Genomic DNA, 16,676 nt, shown 5'->3' with positions numbered 1-16,676 from the left:
TTTAGATGAGAAGAGAGCTTTTCTTGCCTGTGAAGTGATGTGGTCAACGAGAGAGAGATTCCCACTGTGCCACTGCCTGAAATGCCTTGCTGCCAGGAAAATAGTTATTGAAACAGATATATTTTCAAATCCCCCACCTAACCCCCTTCCATCTGTGTGCCATTATCCCAGAAGCCCCCTACAGTGGGACCCCTCCTTCCTATGGATATCTGGAGCAGACAGAGGAGCACCAGCAGCACCATGACCTCCAGCCTTTCAGCACCTCGCCCTCCTCCTCACCTCGCCTCCGCTCCAAGAGCCGCAGCAGCCGGGACACACACTCATCTGGCTCCCTGGAGTTCACCTTGTCGGTAATGTTATCACCAGTCCTACTACCACACGCTTCATCTCCTACATTTTAAAGCTCCCGGTCTCGGATTTTCCATTCAGTGCAGCAATCTGTTAATGCTCCCGTCCTCTAGCACTGCTTCCACCTTTATAAGTGTGCCCTGTGCTCTGCGTGTATTTAATAGAGAGATGTTCTGCTCTTTCCAACCACACTTTCACTCACCCTATAAATCTCATCCACCCTTACTGTACTGTACCTAGCCAATCTCCGGTGTCCCCTGGGTCGTCCTCCTCTGATGTGCTTCACTCTCTGATCTTCAAAGGTTAAATTTGGGGGGGGGGGGGGCTGGGGCTCTCCTCTTGTGCCCCCTCCGTGTTCAGGCTGTGGAATTGTCAGAGCTATTAATTCCTGCTCTGCTCTCTATGCACGAGAGCCATATCGACAGACTGTCAGAAACCTAACTGACTGATGCCTTTGACCCATCTAGAACTACAGGTCTCATCCTAGGCTAGGAAAACAATTGTTTCTCTACACAATACAATGGACAATTGACCCTGGCCTCTGCTCTCTACATCTCCCACAGGGTTTCATTGAATGTGTTGGGTTCCCTAGAGAGGACGGTCTCCTTGAACAACCACAGGGATTTGGGAAGATCTGCTCTGGTTCGAATTAGAATCCCAAGATGAGCCTGATAGACCGACCGGGTTTCACTTCTGTCTCTCTCTCTCTCTCTCTCTCTCTCTCTCTCTCTCTCTCTAATTCACTGGGTCTCTCTCTCTCTCTCATTCTCACACAGACAGAGCTGGATCAGGAGAAAGAGTTGGAGATGCGGAAATGGGTTCTGTCAGGGATCTTAGCCAGTGAGGAGATGTATCTCAGCCACCTGGGGGCTATCTTACTGGTGAGAGACTGAGGACTTTGAGCTGTGCTGCTGCTGTTAAATCCTCGCCCCTGAGTAATCACTCAACTAATTGAATATGGCACACCTCACTATTGAACATGTTGGATAGACACACAGAGACCCATCTGTGTGCGCGCACACACACACACACACACACACACACACACACACACACACACACACACACACACACACACACAGTAATGCTTTGTCTTGCATTGATTGTCCCAGCCCATGAAGCCTCTAAGGGCAGCGGCCACCACCTCCCAGCCAATGCTGACCATCCAGCAGATAGAGACCATCTTCTTCAAGGTGACAGAGCTCCATGAGATCCACAAGGACTTCTACGATGCCCTGCTACCCAGAGTTCAGGAGTGGAGCCACAACCAGTGTGTGGGCGATCTCTTCCAGAAACTGGTGTGCAATATTATTGTTGTGTAAAGACCTAGGAAATGCTGTTGTGGTTCTTTTTGTGTTCTTCCGGGGGCTTCTGTTCATTACTCCAAAAACATGAGAATAAACTTCCCCAGCCGTAAACAGCATTGTGCTCTGAGTAAGCTGATATGTCTCCAGTCTAGGGCTGTTACGGTGACTGTATGAACGCCGTACTGGCAGTCACGAGTCATGACCGAAGTCAAATTCCATGTGACTAGGCTTCTCCAAAACTGCGCTCTGATGCCACTGATGGTTGTATCCTACCAAACTTGTTAACGGCCAGTAACTAATGGCCTGGTACTCCGGGTTCTATTGTTCCTCTAATCACTCTGACATCCATGCAAATACAATCAGGAATCTAGTCATGAGAGCCCTGGCTTTCAGAGTTTGAGCAGAATAGGATCACCTGTTGGCAGTGAGAGACAGCTCCTCAAAGCTGCTTGTTGCATGGAATTAAAGGTGTTCCTGTAAGCCCATGTTGCGCAACATTCTTATCGGCTATTCTATGCAATTGCGTGAGAAAACAACATAGTTTTGATGGCCTCTATTGAAAAGAGGATCCTATCAGCTTTCTATAGGCTAGGCATCCTATATCTATTTCTCAACTTTCCTAATATTAAGCACATAGCCTACCTGGCTGGCATGAAAATGAACCGCGGGGAAAATGTTATCCTTCATTCACCATTCGACTACATACAGATTATTTTTTTCTCCCCTGCCCCTGTTCCAGCAGGTGCATGATAATGTCCGATTCTAAGTAAAAAATGATTCCACACATATATTATCTAGTATATGTAAAGACAAGATTAAATTGAGAATAGTCTGATGGGTGAGAATATTATCAGTTGTGAATGATGCCAACCTACAGAGCCCGTAGCCTACGGAGCCTAGTGAAACATCTGTTCTTAGAAAGCCCAGTCATTTCGCAATCGCATGTGAAAACAGAGTTTAGACTAGCCACAATTTAAAAGAGGATCCCAACTTTCTTGTGCTGCTATATTTATTGATTAATTCTTAAAATGTAAGCATATTCATCTACTTTACAACCAGTCAAAAGTTTGGACTACAGTGGGGGAAAAAATAATTTGATCCCCTGCTGATTTTGTATGTTTGCCCACTTACAAAGAAATGATCAGTCTATAATTTTAATGGTAGGTTTATTTGAACAGTGAGAGACAGAATAACAACTAAAAAATCCAGAAAAACACATGTAAAAAATGTTATAAAATGATTTGCATTTTAATGAGGGAAATAAGTATTTGACCCCTCTGCAAAACATGACTTAGTACTTGGTGGCAAAACCCTTGTTGGCAATCACAGAGGTCAGACGTTTCTTGTAGTTGGCCACCAGGTTTGCACACATCTCAGGAGGGATTTTGTCCCACTCCTCTTTGCAGATCTTCTCCAAGTCATTAAGGTTTCGAGGCTGACGTTTGGCAACTCGAACCTTCAGCTCCCTCCACAGATTTTCTATGTGATTAAGGTCTGGAGACTGGCTAGGCCACTCCAGGACCTTAATGTGCTTCTTCTTGAGCCACTCCTTTGTTGCCTTGGCCGTGTGTTTTGGGTCATTGTCATGCTGGAATACCCATCCACGACCCATTTTCAATGCCCTGGCTGAGGGAAGGAGGTTCTCACCCAAGATTTGACGGTACATGGCCCCGTCCATCGTCCCTTTGATGCGGTGAAGTTGTCATGTCCCCTTAGCAGAAAAACACCCCAAAGCATAATGTTTCCACCTCCATGTTTGACGGTGGAGATGGTGTTCTTGGGGTCATAGGCAGCATTCCTCCTCCTCCAAACACGGCGAGTTGAGTTGATGTCAAAGAGCTCCATTTTGGTCTCATCTGACCACAACACTTCACCAGTTGTCCTCTGTCATTCAGTTGTTCATTGGCAAACTTCAGACGGGCATGTATATGTATTCTTGAGCAGGGGGACCTTGCGGGCGCTGCAGGATTTGAGTCCTTCACGGCGTAGTGTGTTACCAATTGTTTTCTTGGTGACTATGGTCCCAACTGCCTTGAGATCATTGACAAGATCCTCCCGTGTAGTTCTGGGCTGATTCCTCACCGTTCTCATGATTATTGCAACTCCACGAGGTGAGATCTTGCATGGAGCCCCAGGCCGAGGGATATTGACAGTTCTTTTGTGTTTCTTCCATTTGCGAATAATTGCACCAAATGTTGTCACCTTCTCACCAAGCTGCTTGGCGATGGTCTTGTAGCCCATTCCAGCCTTGTAGGTCAACAATCTTGTCCCTGACATCCTTGGAGAGCTCTTTGGTCTTGGCCATGGTGGAGAGTTTGGAATCTGATTGATTGCTTCTGTGGACAGGTGTCTTTTATACAGGTAACAAGCTGAGATTAGGAGCACTCCCTTTAAGAGTGTGCTCCTAATTTCAGCTCGTTACCTGTATAAAAGACACCTGGGAGCCAGAAATCTTTCTGATTGAGAGGGGGTCAAATACTTATTTCCCTCATTAAAATGCAAATCAATTTATAACATACTTGAAATGCATTTTTCTCTATATTTTTTGTTATTCTGTCTCTCACTGTTCAAATAAACCTACCATTAAAATTATAGACTGATCATTTCTTTGTCAGTGGGCAAACATACAAAATCAGCAGGGGATCAAATACTTTTTCCTCCCACTGTACTCTTTCCAGGGTTTGTCTTTATTTTACTGTTTTCTACATTATAAAATAATAGTGAAGACATCAAAACTATGAAATAACACACATGGAATCATGTAGTAACCCAAAAAGTGTTAAACAAATCAAAATATATTTGAGATTCATCAAAGTTCCCATGACAGCTTTGCACACTCTTGGCATTCTCTCAACCAATTGTTTGATGGGTGAGAACATTATCAAGTACTTGTCAAAATGTTAATGAGAGACTGATGAAGTGTGTGCAGCCTGCGCAAGAAACAGTGCAGGCCTCATGCCTTTTCATGCAACCTTTTTCAAATCAACATTAATCGCATCATGCAGCCTTAGAATGTATTAAAAAAACAAAACATATAGTGTATCACAACTAAAGTTGCATAAATAACTCTAAAGTAAGCATATTGGAGGACCTGTTTCAAATGATCACTTTGTTAAATGCTCAACACAGAATAGCCGCATGTTCGCACTTCCTCGGGAATGGTTTGGGGAAAAATATCCTTTCAATTTTATTCAGCTTACTATAAAATAATATAAAATAATGCCACAGGAATTCTAAGCAAATCTTGTCTGCTGAATGAACTAGTGTAGTCCACAGCCATATGGCATAGCCAGATCAGAGCATAACATAATGGAGACTCAAAATATGCTATTCTGTTCTAATGAAATAGGCTACATTTTCTTTGTATCATAATGTTTCTTTAGACCTGCCTAAAATAAACTATTGATTTATTGTGATGGTGTAGGCTATATTAAATGGATTTATTAGACTTTTCCAAATGTACATGTTCCAAAGGTCTGCATCAGTAGCTTGTCGACAATGTGTGGAAGCCTGGAGATGCTAAGCTTGTTTATGTTCATTAACGGTCAATTACCATTAGACCGGCAATCGTTTGCATGACAGTTATCGGCTGACAAAATGTCCTGACTGACACAGCCCTAATCCAGTCACAGTCTGTCACTTTTAGACACAATGCATCATAACTCCCCTGTAAACTTCACTTGATCATTTTAATAATAGTGAAGGAAGAGGAAGAGATTTAAGGAGTAAAAAGTGGGAGTTAGACTGGCTGTAATGTGCAGTGGATGCTAGCTCCACATGTGAGCAGACTGCCTGGAGACATCTCCCGCACAGATAAAAGCCTGGCTTTACCACATGACAGACAGTAAAGCAGGGAAAAACACTGAGGCTCCTGACTGCGAAGAGCTGCCTCAGTGTGACGGGGGAGAAAAAGGAGACGCGTGAAACAAAAGCACACAGACGCACAAAACGGATAACTTGTCTAAGACTGATAGGATGCATGTTATTTTTTTTTTTTAAATGCTGTTTCTATTAAACTGCCATATCTCATCTGATCCCTGTATGCAGCACCATGAGATGGGAGAAGAAAACAGAACTAGTATGACAAGTAGAATCATGAATCAACAGCAGGTTAACAATCACATGCTACATCTTATCTACTCTCTATTGTCTCTCTCCACTAAAGGCTAGCCAGCTGGGGGTATACAGGGCCTTTGTGGATAACTACAAGGTTGCTGTGGAGACGGCAGACAAGTGCTGCCAGGCCAACGTACAGTTTGCTGAAATATGTGAGGTAGATATTGCACCACACACAGCAGGATAGGAGGGAGGGCTATTTGGGAAGTGGTGACTGGGCATTCTTAACACTCCTCACTGTGACCATTATGGTGAGCTTTTACATGGGTGATGTTTCTGTTAGAACACATGCTGTTATGGGTAATGAAATTGTGTTACTGTGCTGTGTTGAAATGATGTTGTTCTTGGACACACTTGTATGACTTTCTCAATTCCTGTTGTGGTCTCAGAATCTTAAGGTCAGAAGTTCTAAGGAATGCAAAGACCAGGCCAAAAATTCACTGGAAAGTAAGTGCGATTTTAATTATTTTGTACTGTTCCGGGTCAAATGAACTAAACCTTACATTTTAAATATCAATAGTTCAAGACAATGAATAATTCAACCCTGTAGTTAATTGAATTCATTTCAGTAAGAGTGGTACATGCTTAAGCATATTGAATTTGACCCTCAGCCTCAATGTGTCCTGTGCTGTTAGTTCTGCTTTGCCTTGTCCTGCCTTGGGCCTTATGCACTTTATGAACCTCTCCCCCTCAGCTCTGCTTTACAAACCCGTGGACAGAGTCACCCGCAGCACCCTGGTTCTGCATGTAAGTCAAATCAACATACTGGACATTTTTCCCCTTCGGCCCTGAATTTTAGATTTTTTTTATATGGAAACAATGCCTCTTCACGTGCATTAGAAGAAGTCCTCATAATTTAATTTAGATTCATGCTCATCTCTCGCTCTCTTCTTTCTCTCTCTCTCTCCCTCTCTCAGGACCTGTTAAAACACACCCCCTCCAGCCACCCAGACTATCCACTGCTGCAGGACGCCCTGAGAATCTCCCAGAACTTTCTCTCCAGCATCAATGAGGAGATCACCCCACGCAGGCAGTCCATGACAGTAAAGAAGGGAGAGGTCAGTCAGTGTAAAAGGCTGCGACATCACAAGGTGACATGCTGTGTGTCTGCGTCTCTCCACGGATTAGCTTTTTCAATGGCTTTACGACCTCATGAGAACATGTTTTCTTTCCAAACTAGATTTACATCGTGCATTCACTCACTCAATGTGTATACACTTGCTATTGTGGTCAGGTTTGAATGCAGTACAGCTTGTAGATGTATTTCTGACACAAAGTCTGGAATAGAGAAAGATGTCGTAGTAGGAGGGGTACAGTTTGTTCCCTCCATAGACATAGGGCAGTTGTTTTCACTGCCAAGGACACATCCAGTGGTTTGACAAGTAGGCACATAGAGGCACAGAGTAGAGGTCTTCTTGGGTCCAAAAAGTTGGACATGGACCCAAACAGACCCGCACATTTTTTTTAAAGGGGGACCCGGACCCAAGAACAGTCAGACCCGAACCCGACAACCGACCTAGACTCAACCCGTACCCTAACAGGTCTGGGTCTAGACCGGACCGGACCCGACTTACTTTCTTTTTTTTTAATCAGCCAAGTTGTTCTTGTGGTTAACGAATAGGTTTTTATATGTTGGCTAGGCCTTCTATAAGTCAATATATTCACCTTATTAGCGTAAAATAAATATGCTATGCAGAGCCGTGGTCGGGTCTATCAGCTGTAGTTACATAGACCTGATGACAATCAAACAGGACCCGACCCGGACCTGAGGGAAAAGTTAGAATTTAGGAGTCCGACACCCAGACCCAGACATGTGACTCTCTGGCCCTCCCTTATATTGCTTTCCTACTTGGCTTCATTTCATTCTGCCACTTTGATGTCACATTTCAAATTCCCCGTCAACAAAATAGTGTCCTATTACACAGCTTGTTTCAAGATAAGGAATCATCAACACCGGTTCATAGCCATACGTTAAGCATCTAAGAGTTACTGTAAATTAGCCAATCAGTGCTTCCCAGTTCCTGAAAATGTAGTATAAACATTAAAAGCCATGAGAACATTGTGTCTGGAAACTCTAATAAAACTGTGTTGTTAGTCAGATTCCTGCTGAGTCATCTCTGTGTGTCTGGTTTATTAGTGGAGGAAGTGGAGCGTAGAGGAAGCTCATGATAAAGTAGTATAAACCCGGAGGGCAACGGTCTCCACGGTTCTGACCAGGAAAGCCCATCGCACCGCCTACATCCCTGTCCTGGTTCCCCCACTCCCATCCTCCGGTCCCAGTCTCTGAAGTCTGTTTCCCAGAAATGACCTGTAAGCACGTCTTATCAGGCATCTGTCCACCCTTCCGCGTGGACGCACGCACTGGTTACCCTCACTCCCTCACCCCTGCTGAACTTCCTATATTATTACTGGAAACCTGACCCACTATGACCATCAGACATCTTATCATAAGTGAACGTGAGACTGGAACTCAGACAAATATTACTGCTCTTTTGTAGTATTCCACAATTCATAGGCCGGTATATGCTAAAGACAAAATAAATGTAGTACTTGTGACTAGCTAAAAGTATATACCTACTGTGGTGATTGAAATCCAGGGTTCAGTTTAGTTGGGCCTCTCTTACCAATTTTGTCAGCAGATATCTCAAAATGGAGGATGACTATGTCAGAAAGTAACCAATGTCAATAATGTGACCATGAATCCATTAAGGACCCTCCCTGGTGGAGTTTTCCTTGTTTTTGCTGAAATGTGGTTAGGATGGGTTAGTAGAGTCTCATGTGGGTACTATAAATATAAGTAGCTTTTAGCCCGACGTGTATAAGGTCAGTATAAACAGTCCATGCATCCACAGCCACGCTCTGGCCAAAGGAACAGCAGATGTCACTGCAGCACTCACCAACCGCCAACTGGAATGGCCAGCCAGGCAGGATTATAGGAAGTTCCGAGGGGTATACTACAAAGCAGGGTCAAGGATTTAGTCAGCTAACTTCCCCAAATGTTCTGAGAGAACTTCTTTTTTTCTTTTTTGGGGAAATGGTCATGGTCTAATTGACTCAACAACCAAATACGGATCAGAAAAATCAACAGTTATTTCTGGTTGTTTATCAAAGTTAGCTGGCTAACTATATAATTGACCCTGCTTTGTAGTATACCCCTCTGGAATTAGGATCTATTCCTGTAAACACAGGCTCTTTGATAACAAAGCCACTGATTAACCTAACGGCCCTTAATTTACACGTTTTACAACCAGGTCTCAACTTTGTTTGAGGACATAGATTTTCAGAGGTTCTGTTCTTTCCTTGTGACAAGAAGAGAATATACTCCTCCCAGCAGCCTCTAGAAGTTTCTTATTTTGAAGAACCAACAGACTGTCAGCTCAGATCATTGCTTAAATATTATGTTACTGTTCAGTGCAAGTAGTCATTTTGGAGATTCTTCTCCTGAGTCCTGTCAAGAGCCAATCATGCTACATTCATCAGATCGTAGTTCCACTTGGGGGCCATAATTACATGTTGTTACCATGTGTCGTGTGATGGTGAACATAGGGTACATTAATTTCTCTATCATTTAATATCTACCGTAGGATGACATTGATATTGAATCCTTATTCTTAATGTGAAAAATTCTTCTGGCATGTAGTTTGGTTTGTTTTGCCGACTGGCATAAGCACCAGGGAACATCCTCTAGGTCTAGGACCCTCATGATCTAGAGAGAGTCATTGTAAAAAGCAACTTGACAGGGAAATTACTGGAAAACGGCTTTTCACTCTGTGGCGGTATGGTAACAAATTCTAGAAAATATATATATCATTTTTTTTATCCAATGAATGTGTGACTCACTGTTTGCCCCTGTAGAACCGTCAGCTGTTGAGGGACTGCTTCATGGTGGAACTGGTGGAAGGCTCTAGAAAGCTACGTCACGTCTTCCTCTTCACAGACTTACTACTATGTGCCAAGCTGAAGAAACAGACTGCAGGGTGAGTGTAGCTTTACTGATGGACTAGATAGTACACAAACCATCTTATGTCTGTGTGGTGTTCCTTACCTGTGTCTGTTGTTTGATAATTTGTGTGTGTGTGTGTTTATCTCCAGGAAAAGCCAGCAGTATGACTGTAAGTGGTACATTCCGCTGTCAGACCTCACCTTCCAGACCATCGAGGACTCTGAGGCCACGCCCATCCCCCAGGTCCAGGAAGAGGAGATTGACGCCATGAAGATCAGGATCTCACAGATCAAGAACGAGATACAGAGAGAAAAGGTGACCGCAGACATCAGAAATGGAGAAAATCACTTTATTTGAGTAATATTGGAACCCTTGACCAGATCATGGCTTCATAAGAGGAGCCAGCAATGACAGAGGCCGTGCGTTGATACAGCAACAAGTGTCTGAGTGCTGTTCTTCTGTATGTGTATGTGCAGAGAACCACTAAAGGAGGGAAAGCAATAGAGCGTTTTAAGAAGAAACTGTTGGAGCAGGAGTCTCTGCTGCTGCTTATGTCACCCAGCATGGCCTTCAGAGTGGCCAACAGGAACGGCAAGGTGAGCCAGCCACTGACCGTTTTCTCTCTCTCTCTCTCTCTCTACACCTATGGTCCTGCAAGGTCATATCTAACTACACACCCCTCTGTTTGTACTGTGAACTATTTTAGTCTAGGATCTGGTTCCCCCTACAGGTGTAGAGATGTGGTACAGCATTTCCAACAGGTCTATTGGAGGGCTACATGTTTCTGAGCTCTGTCTGTTTCAGGGCTTCACATTCCTGATCTCCTCTGATTATGAGCGTGCGGAGTGGAGGGAGATCATCCGCGAGCAACAGAAGAAGTGTGAGTGTTCTCTGCAACATTAGCTATGGTTGCTACAATCCCATGACTGAGCTGATGGTGGCTGTCATTCTCTCGCTGAACTCCCATTTTCTCCTGCAGGTTTTAAAAGCTTCTCTCTGACCTCCCTGGAGCTGCAGATGCTCACCAACTCATGTGTGAAGCTTCAGACGGTCCATAATATACCAATGACCATGAATAAAGAAGGTAGGCCATTGACACAAAACTGATACAGTATTAGTAAGAATGGAAGGCTGTTCAGTAATGTAGCTTATAATAATAAGAGAGGGAGTTGTTTAATCAAAAACAATATTAATAAACAACTCCTGACTTTTCACTCTCCTCTCTTTAGAAGACGAATCCTCTGGACTCTATGGTTTTCTGAATGTCATTGTTCACTCTGCATCAGGACTCAAACAGAGTTTGAGTAAGTGGCTCAGTTTATGTTTTCCATATTGTTGGTGTCCTACCCTGATTTCCATGAATGGAGTATTGCCAAGGCCGCCCTTCCGTTCCGCTGTCAGTCCCCTCCAGTCCGGTTGTCACCTGTCAGTCAGCGGGCGTTCCCATGTGGAGCAGCTGCTGACGTAACGTCAGAACTCACAGGATTAACGAGGAACACTGTGCTCCAGCCATGGTCGGTCTGGATGGGAAATCCCTGTCGTTTCACACTTTGTCCTAAATACAGTCAGGCGTACAGCACACATGCATACAGTATCTCTTATCTTATACAAAATCTGACCTGTTAATCCAAATGTAATCTTCCTCTGGACGGGAACTATTCCCTTTAAAACGTAACCGATTCAGAGGGCATGGCAAGTTCCATTGTGGAGATTGTCAGAAAGTATGGTTTAACAGTGTAACGTAAAGTACATACAGGACAGTCCTACTGTGATTCAGTAGCTATGTATCCTATTAACCATGGTAACTGGCTCTTCTTCCACACAGATCTCTACTGCACTCTGGAGGTGGATTCCTTTGGCTACTTTGTGAACAAAGCCAAGACGCGTGTGTACAGAGACTCCACAGAACCCAACTGGAACGAGGTGAGGATGCCATGTGTCTGTTAGCACTCAGAACACAACTTCCTGGTGTCTGTTATTCAGCCCGATCTGCTAGATTGTCTCTTACCTGGTTTTGCACGGTTTCCCTGCAGGAGTTTGAGATTGAGCTGGAGGGATCTCAGACTCTGAGGTTGCTGTGTTATGAGAAGTGCTACAACAAAGCCAAGCAAAACAAGGAGGACGGAGAGAACACTGACAGGATCATGGCCAAAGGACAGATACAGGTATGGAGGGAGGGTATGAAGCACGTTTTGTGTTGCCTGTCACACCAGGCTACAGTGGCAACAGTGACATAGCTTAATGAAATAATAGGTGGTTTAGTTTATTAGGATCCCCATAAGCTACTGTACATGCAGCAGCTACTCATCCTGGGATCCACATACAATGTACAAATACATGACAAAGTACAGAACAGTTATAGACCATAACAACATAAGATATTACATAAAATTCACACAAAAAAAGTTATAAAGGAAAGACACCAAAAATACTATTTACACACTATTCATATTTTTATATGAATATACAGTATATATTGATATCGTAGGTGGTGAATATTGCATATCTTGTATGCCATCCCCAATAGCTGCGATGTTGCGGGTAATCGCACCATGTGTGTTTCTGTGGTGCGGAAAAGGGCTGTGGGGTCGCCGCTGGGTCACCTCAGCCTGACTGGTGATAGGGTGTTGTGAGTGTGACAGAGGGGGGATTACAGTTGGGAAGGGAAACAGGCAGACCAAATGTAGCCCCTGGCACAGATCCAATCAATGGCAGTGGAAGGGGGAGACAGAGAGCGATCCTTCTTGGTCTAGTTAGTGAAGGGTTAACATTGGATGTTTATTGAATAGGCAATCTACTGTATGTGTTGTCTCTTTTGGACAACCCACAGCCAACGTGGTCCGTCACATCCATTAAGTTGAGTGTGATGACCCTCTGGCCTGGGTCTGATCTGTTTGTGGAATTTTAGATAAGTGCTGATTGGAGAGGCAGTCTGAACGTTGTGTGTGCATGTGTTCCCAAATGTTTGGGGATTAAAAAGAGACAGATCAGATGCGGGAGGGTTTGGTTGAGAGGAAAAAGGGTCAGGTGAAGTCAGGAGGAGCCAGGGTCACTAGAACCAAAACAGATCTACCAACTGGTGATCCATGAGGACGCTGTAGGAAGCTGCCTGTGTATACCTGGGGCTGTATACCCACCCTATAGTCCTCATAACCTCTGAGCAGCTGCCAGCGTGTGGGGGGAGGAGGAGGAGGGGGTTCTCAGGAATTAATCCACAGATCCATCTAGGAACTGGGACAACAGGGAGGCAGCGTGGTCGTGGGGCTGCCTTTGTTCCCATTGTTTTTTTTCTTCATCTGGCGTGCAAGGATTGATGGCATGACAGGGTTAAGAAGTTGATGGGACACCCAGACATTTTCCGGGGGACTACTGGACCATTAAAGGACTATAGGGGTATCTGGATTCTTTGAGACAATACAATATTTTCTGGACTGCTGCCTTGTTTTGTTTGTCCCATTGTTTTGAACAGTACATTAGCTAGTGAAAGTAGAGAGTGAGATACTGAGTCTTAAGTAGAAGAGTATGGGTGAGACCTGTGATGAAGAGCTGATACTGGGTCAGACCAGCAGTCAGTTCACCAGCAGCTGTTCTCTGGAGGATGAGGGGGACACAGGTTCCAGGAAGCCCCCAGGCACAGGAGCACAGCTGTGGGGCAGGGTCCGCAGCACTCTGCTCAGACAGAAGGTAAAGACAGCACAAATAGGAGAGAGAATGAGCTATATTTCTTATCATGGATGGTCTGTGCTTCGGAACAGAGAGGGTATAGTATATTTTTTTATATATCCTTCGTTGTATAGTCGCTAGTGAAAGTCTACACACCCCTTGCGCAGTTGTCACATTTTGCTGCCTTTAATAAAATTCAAACCAAAAAGAGATTAAATTGATCCCCCCCCCCACCGATCCACACAACCTACTTTACATATTCAAAGTGATGTAATACTTGGTGGGAGAACCTCCAGCAGCCATTACTGCTGTGACTCATTGTGAATAAGATTCTACCAGCTTTGCACAACTCTTAGGGCAACATATATCCATTGTTAGTCAACATTGCTCAAGCTCTGTACATTTTATTGGGAACCATTGATGTACATCAATATTCAAACCATGTCTAATTTTCAAGCAGATTTAAGTCAGGACTGAGGCTGACCACTCAGGAACTCTCCACAACTTGGAAAGCCATTCAGGTGCGTCTTTGGCAGAAAATGTGTGTAATTGTTCCTCTAAAAAATCTATCCCAGGGTTAGGTATTCAGGTGACAGAGGCAGGTTTCCCGGTAACTTTTTACCTAGGCTTTTCCCCTTTCATATTTATTTTGCTCCTGACAAACTCCCCAGTCCCTACCGGTGGCAAGCATACCAATAACATGATGCTGCCACCACAATACTTGAAAATACAGAAGGTTCCACTCTGGGTTGTGATGGTATTGGATTTGATCCAAACCTGAAGATTTAATTTAGGCCCTGAAATACATGTATTTGTTGTTGATCTTCTGTATTTTCAAGTATTGTGGTGACAGCATCATGTTATGGGTATGCTTGTTACCAGCAGGGACTAGGCCTAGGGAGTTTGTTAGGATCAAAATAAATATGAAAGGAGCAAAGCCCGTTAAAAAGTTCGAGGAAAACCTGTCTCAAACTTCTGAATAGCTAACCCTGGGATTTTTATTTTTCAGCGGGACAATAACACAAATTATAATGTCAAAGACACACCCGAATGGCTTTCAAAGTGGTGTTGAGTGGTCCAGTCTCAGTCTTGACTTAAATCAGCTTGAAAGTCAGAGACAATGTTTGAATATTCCTATACATCAATGATTCCCAACAAAATTGACTGAACTATTGCAATTGACAAAAACAATGGACATGTGTTGCCCTAAGAGTTGTGCAAAGTTGGTAGAATATTATTCTGCCAGAGGTGCTTCCACTAAGTATTTACTTTGGGGTGTGAAGTCATACTCAATCAAAACATGTTTTTTTTTTTTATTAATTTGGAAAATGTTCTATAATTCTATAACTTGAAAATGTGTAGTACGTTGTGTAGATCAATAGGAAGAAAATCCAATTTAATTCCTTTTTAGATTTAATTTTAATACAGAAAAATGTGACAACTGTACAAGGGGTGTGTAGACTTTCACTTGGCACTGTATATCATTTACATTTTAGTAATTTAGCAGACACTCTTATCCAGAGTGACTTACAGTTAGTGCATTAATCTAAAGATAGCTAGGTGGGACAACTACATATCACAGGCATAAAGTACATTTTTCCTCAAAGTAGCTTTCAGTCAAGTTTGAGGTGAGGACTCTGCTGTCTTAGCTTCAAGGGGAAGCTGGTTCCTCCATTGGGGTGCCAGGACAGAGAAGAGCTTGGACTGGGCTGAGCTGCCCTCCCGTAGCGGTGCGAGGGCCAAGAAGAGACCTGAGGTGTCAGAACGGAGTGCTCGGGTTGGGGTGTAGGGTTTGAGCATAGCCTGAAGGTAGGGAGGGGCAGTTCCTACTGCTGTTCCGTAGTTAAGCACAATGGTCTTGTAGTGGATACAAGCTTCGACTGAAAGCCAATGGAGTGTGTGGCTGAGCGGGGTGACATGAGTGAACTTGGGAAGGTTGATAACCAGGCAGGCTGCAGCGTTCTTGATAAGTTGCAGGGGTTCGATGGCACAAGGGGGGAGCCCAGCCAACAGCGAGTTGTAGTAGTCCAGACGGAAGAGGACAAGTGCCTGGATTAGGACCTGCGCCACTTCCTGTGTGAGGTAGGGTCCTACTCTACGGATGTTGTAGAGCATGAACCTGCTGGAGCGAGTCACTGCTCTGATGTTTGCAGAGAACGACAGGGTGTTCTCCAGGGTCAAGCCAAGGTTCTTTGCACTCTGGGAGGGGGACACCATAGAGTTATCAACCATAATGGAGAGGTCTTTGAGCAGGCAGGCCTTCCCCGGGAGGTAGAGCAGCTCCTTGTTGAGCTTTAGGTGGTGGGCTGACATCTGCAATATCTGCCAGGCACGCAGAGATGCGTGTCGCCACCTGGGTGTCAGAAGGGGGAAGGAGAAAAGTAGTTGAGTGTCATCCACATAGCAATGATAAGCGAGATCATGTGAGGATAGGAAGTAGCTGGATAACTTAGTGTGTATAGAGAGAAGAGGAGAGGACCTAGAACTGAGCCCTGGGGGGCACCAGTAGGGAGAGTACGTGATGCAGACACAGATCCTCTCTGCGTCACCTGGTAGGAGCGGTCTGCCAGGTAGGATGCAACCCAAGAGTGTGTAGAGCCTGAGACTCCAAGCCCTGAGAGGGTGGAGAGGAGGATTGATGATTCACGGTGTCGAAGGCAGCGGATAGATCTAGGAGGATGAGAACAGAGGAGAGACAGTCAGCATTGGCAGTGCTGAGGGCCTCCGTGACACAGAGAAGAGCAGTCTTGGTTGAGTGACCCGTCTTGAAGCCTGACTGGTTAGGGTCAATAAGATTGTTCTGAGAGAGAAAGTTGATCAGGGAGAGCACGCCTAAGTGTTTTGGAAAGCAAAGAAAGAGGGGATACAGGTTTAGAGTTTTTGATGTCTGAGTCGAGTGTTGGTTTCGTGAGGAGGAGGGAGATTCCGGCCATTTTGAAGTCAGAGGGGACTGGTCAGGGATGAGAGACGTGAGGAATGGGAGAAAGTGGAGGAGGGCATGGGGTCGAGTGGGCAGGTTGTTGGGCAGCCAGACCTCACTAGTTGCAGGATTTTATCTGGAGAGAGGGGGGATAAAGAGCTCAAGGCGTGTGAGTGAGACCAGTGGACACAATGAGCTGAGTGAATGAGTAGCAGATGTCATCAACCTTCTTCTCAAAGGGGTTGACAAAGTTATCTGCAGAGAGGGAGGGGGGTGGAGGAATAAGGAGGGAGGAGAAGGTGGAATAGAGTTTCCTAGGGTTAGAGGCAGAAGCTTGAAATGCAGAGTTGTAGAAAGTGTATTTCGCAGCGGATACAGT

General features: G+C 44.5%; 1 protein-coding gene across 2 annotated transcripts in view; it reads left to right on the top strand.

Moving 5' to 3' along the window:
- LOC115199963 (breakpoint cluster region protein-like) overlaps positions 1–16,676 on the top strand; it is a 45,934-nt gene that overhangs the window by 23,565 nt on the left and 5,693 nt on the right. Inside the window, exons 2-16 of one of the 2 annotated variants that reach the window (XM_029762554.1) lie at positions 175–350; positions 1,125–1,229; positions 1,461–1,646; positions 5,821–5,928; positions 6,161–6,218; positions 6,466–6,518; positions 6,689–6,829; positions 9,627–9,748; positions 9,864–10,029; positions 10,191–10,310; positions 10,519–10,594; positions 10,694–10,798; positions 10,944–11,018; positions 11,540–11,637; positions 11,748–11,879. In XM_029762554.1, coding sequence (XP_029618414.1) covers positions 175–350; positions 1,125–1,229; positions 1,461–1,646; positions 5,821–5,928; positions 6,161–6,218; positions 6,466–6,518; positions 6,689–6,829; positions 9,627–9,748; positions 9,864–10,029; positions 10,191–10,310; positions 10,519–10,594; positions 10,694–10,798; positions 10,944–11,018; positions 11,540–11,637; positions 11,748–11,879 — 1,721 coding nt within the window. Of the gene's footprint in view, positions 1–171; positions 351–1,124; positions 1,230–1,460; positions 1,647–5,820; positions 5,929–6,160; positions 6,219–6,465; positions 6,519–6,688; positions 6,830–9,626; positions 9,749–9,863; positions 10,030–10,190; positions 10,311–10,518; positions 10,595–10,693; positions 10,799–10,943; positions 11,019–11,539; positions 11,638–11,747; positions 11,880–16,676 lie in introns of both variants that reach the window. The other variant, XM_029762553.1, reaches the window with a different exon arrangement.

The sequence above is a fragment of the Salmo trutta genome, chromosome 9, assembly GCF_901001165.1.
Source record: "Salmo trutta chromosome 9, fSalTru1.1, whole genome shotgun sequence".
NCBI classification, from domain to species: Eukaryota; Metazoa; Chordata; class Actinopteri; order Salmoniformes; family Salmonidae; genus Salmo; species Salmo trutta.
This window is presented reverse-complemented; position numbering and strand designations above follow the sequence as displayed.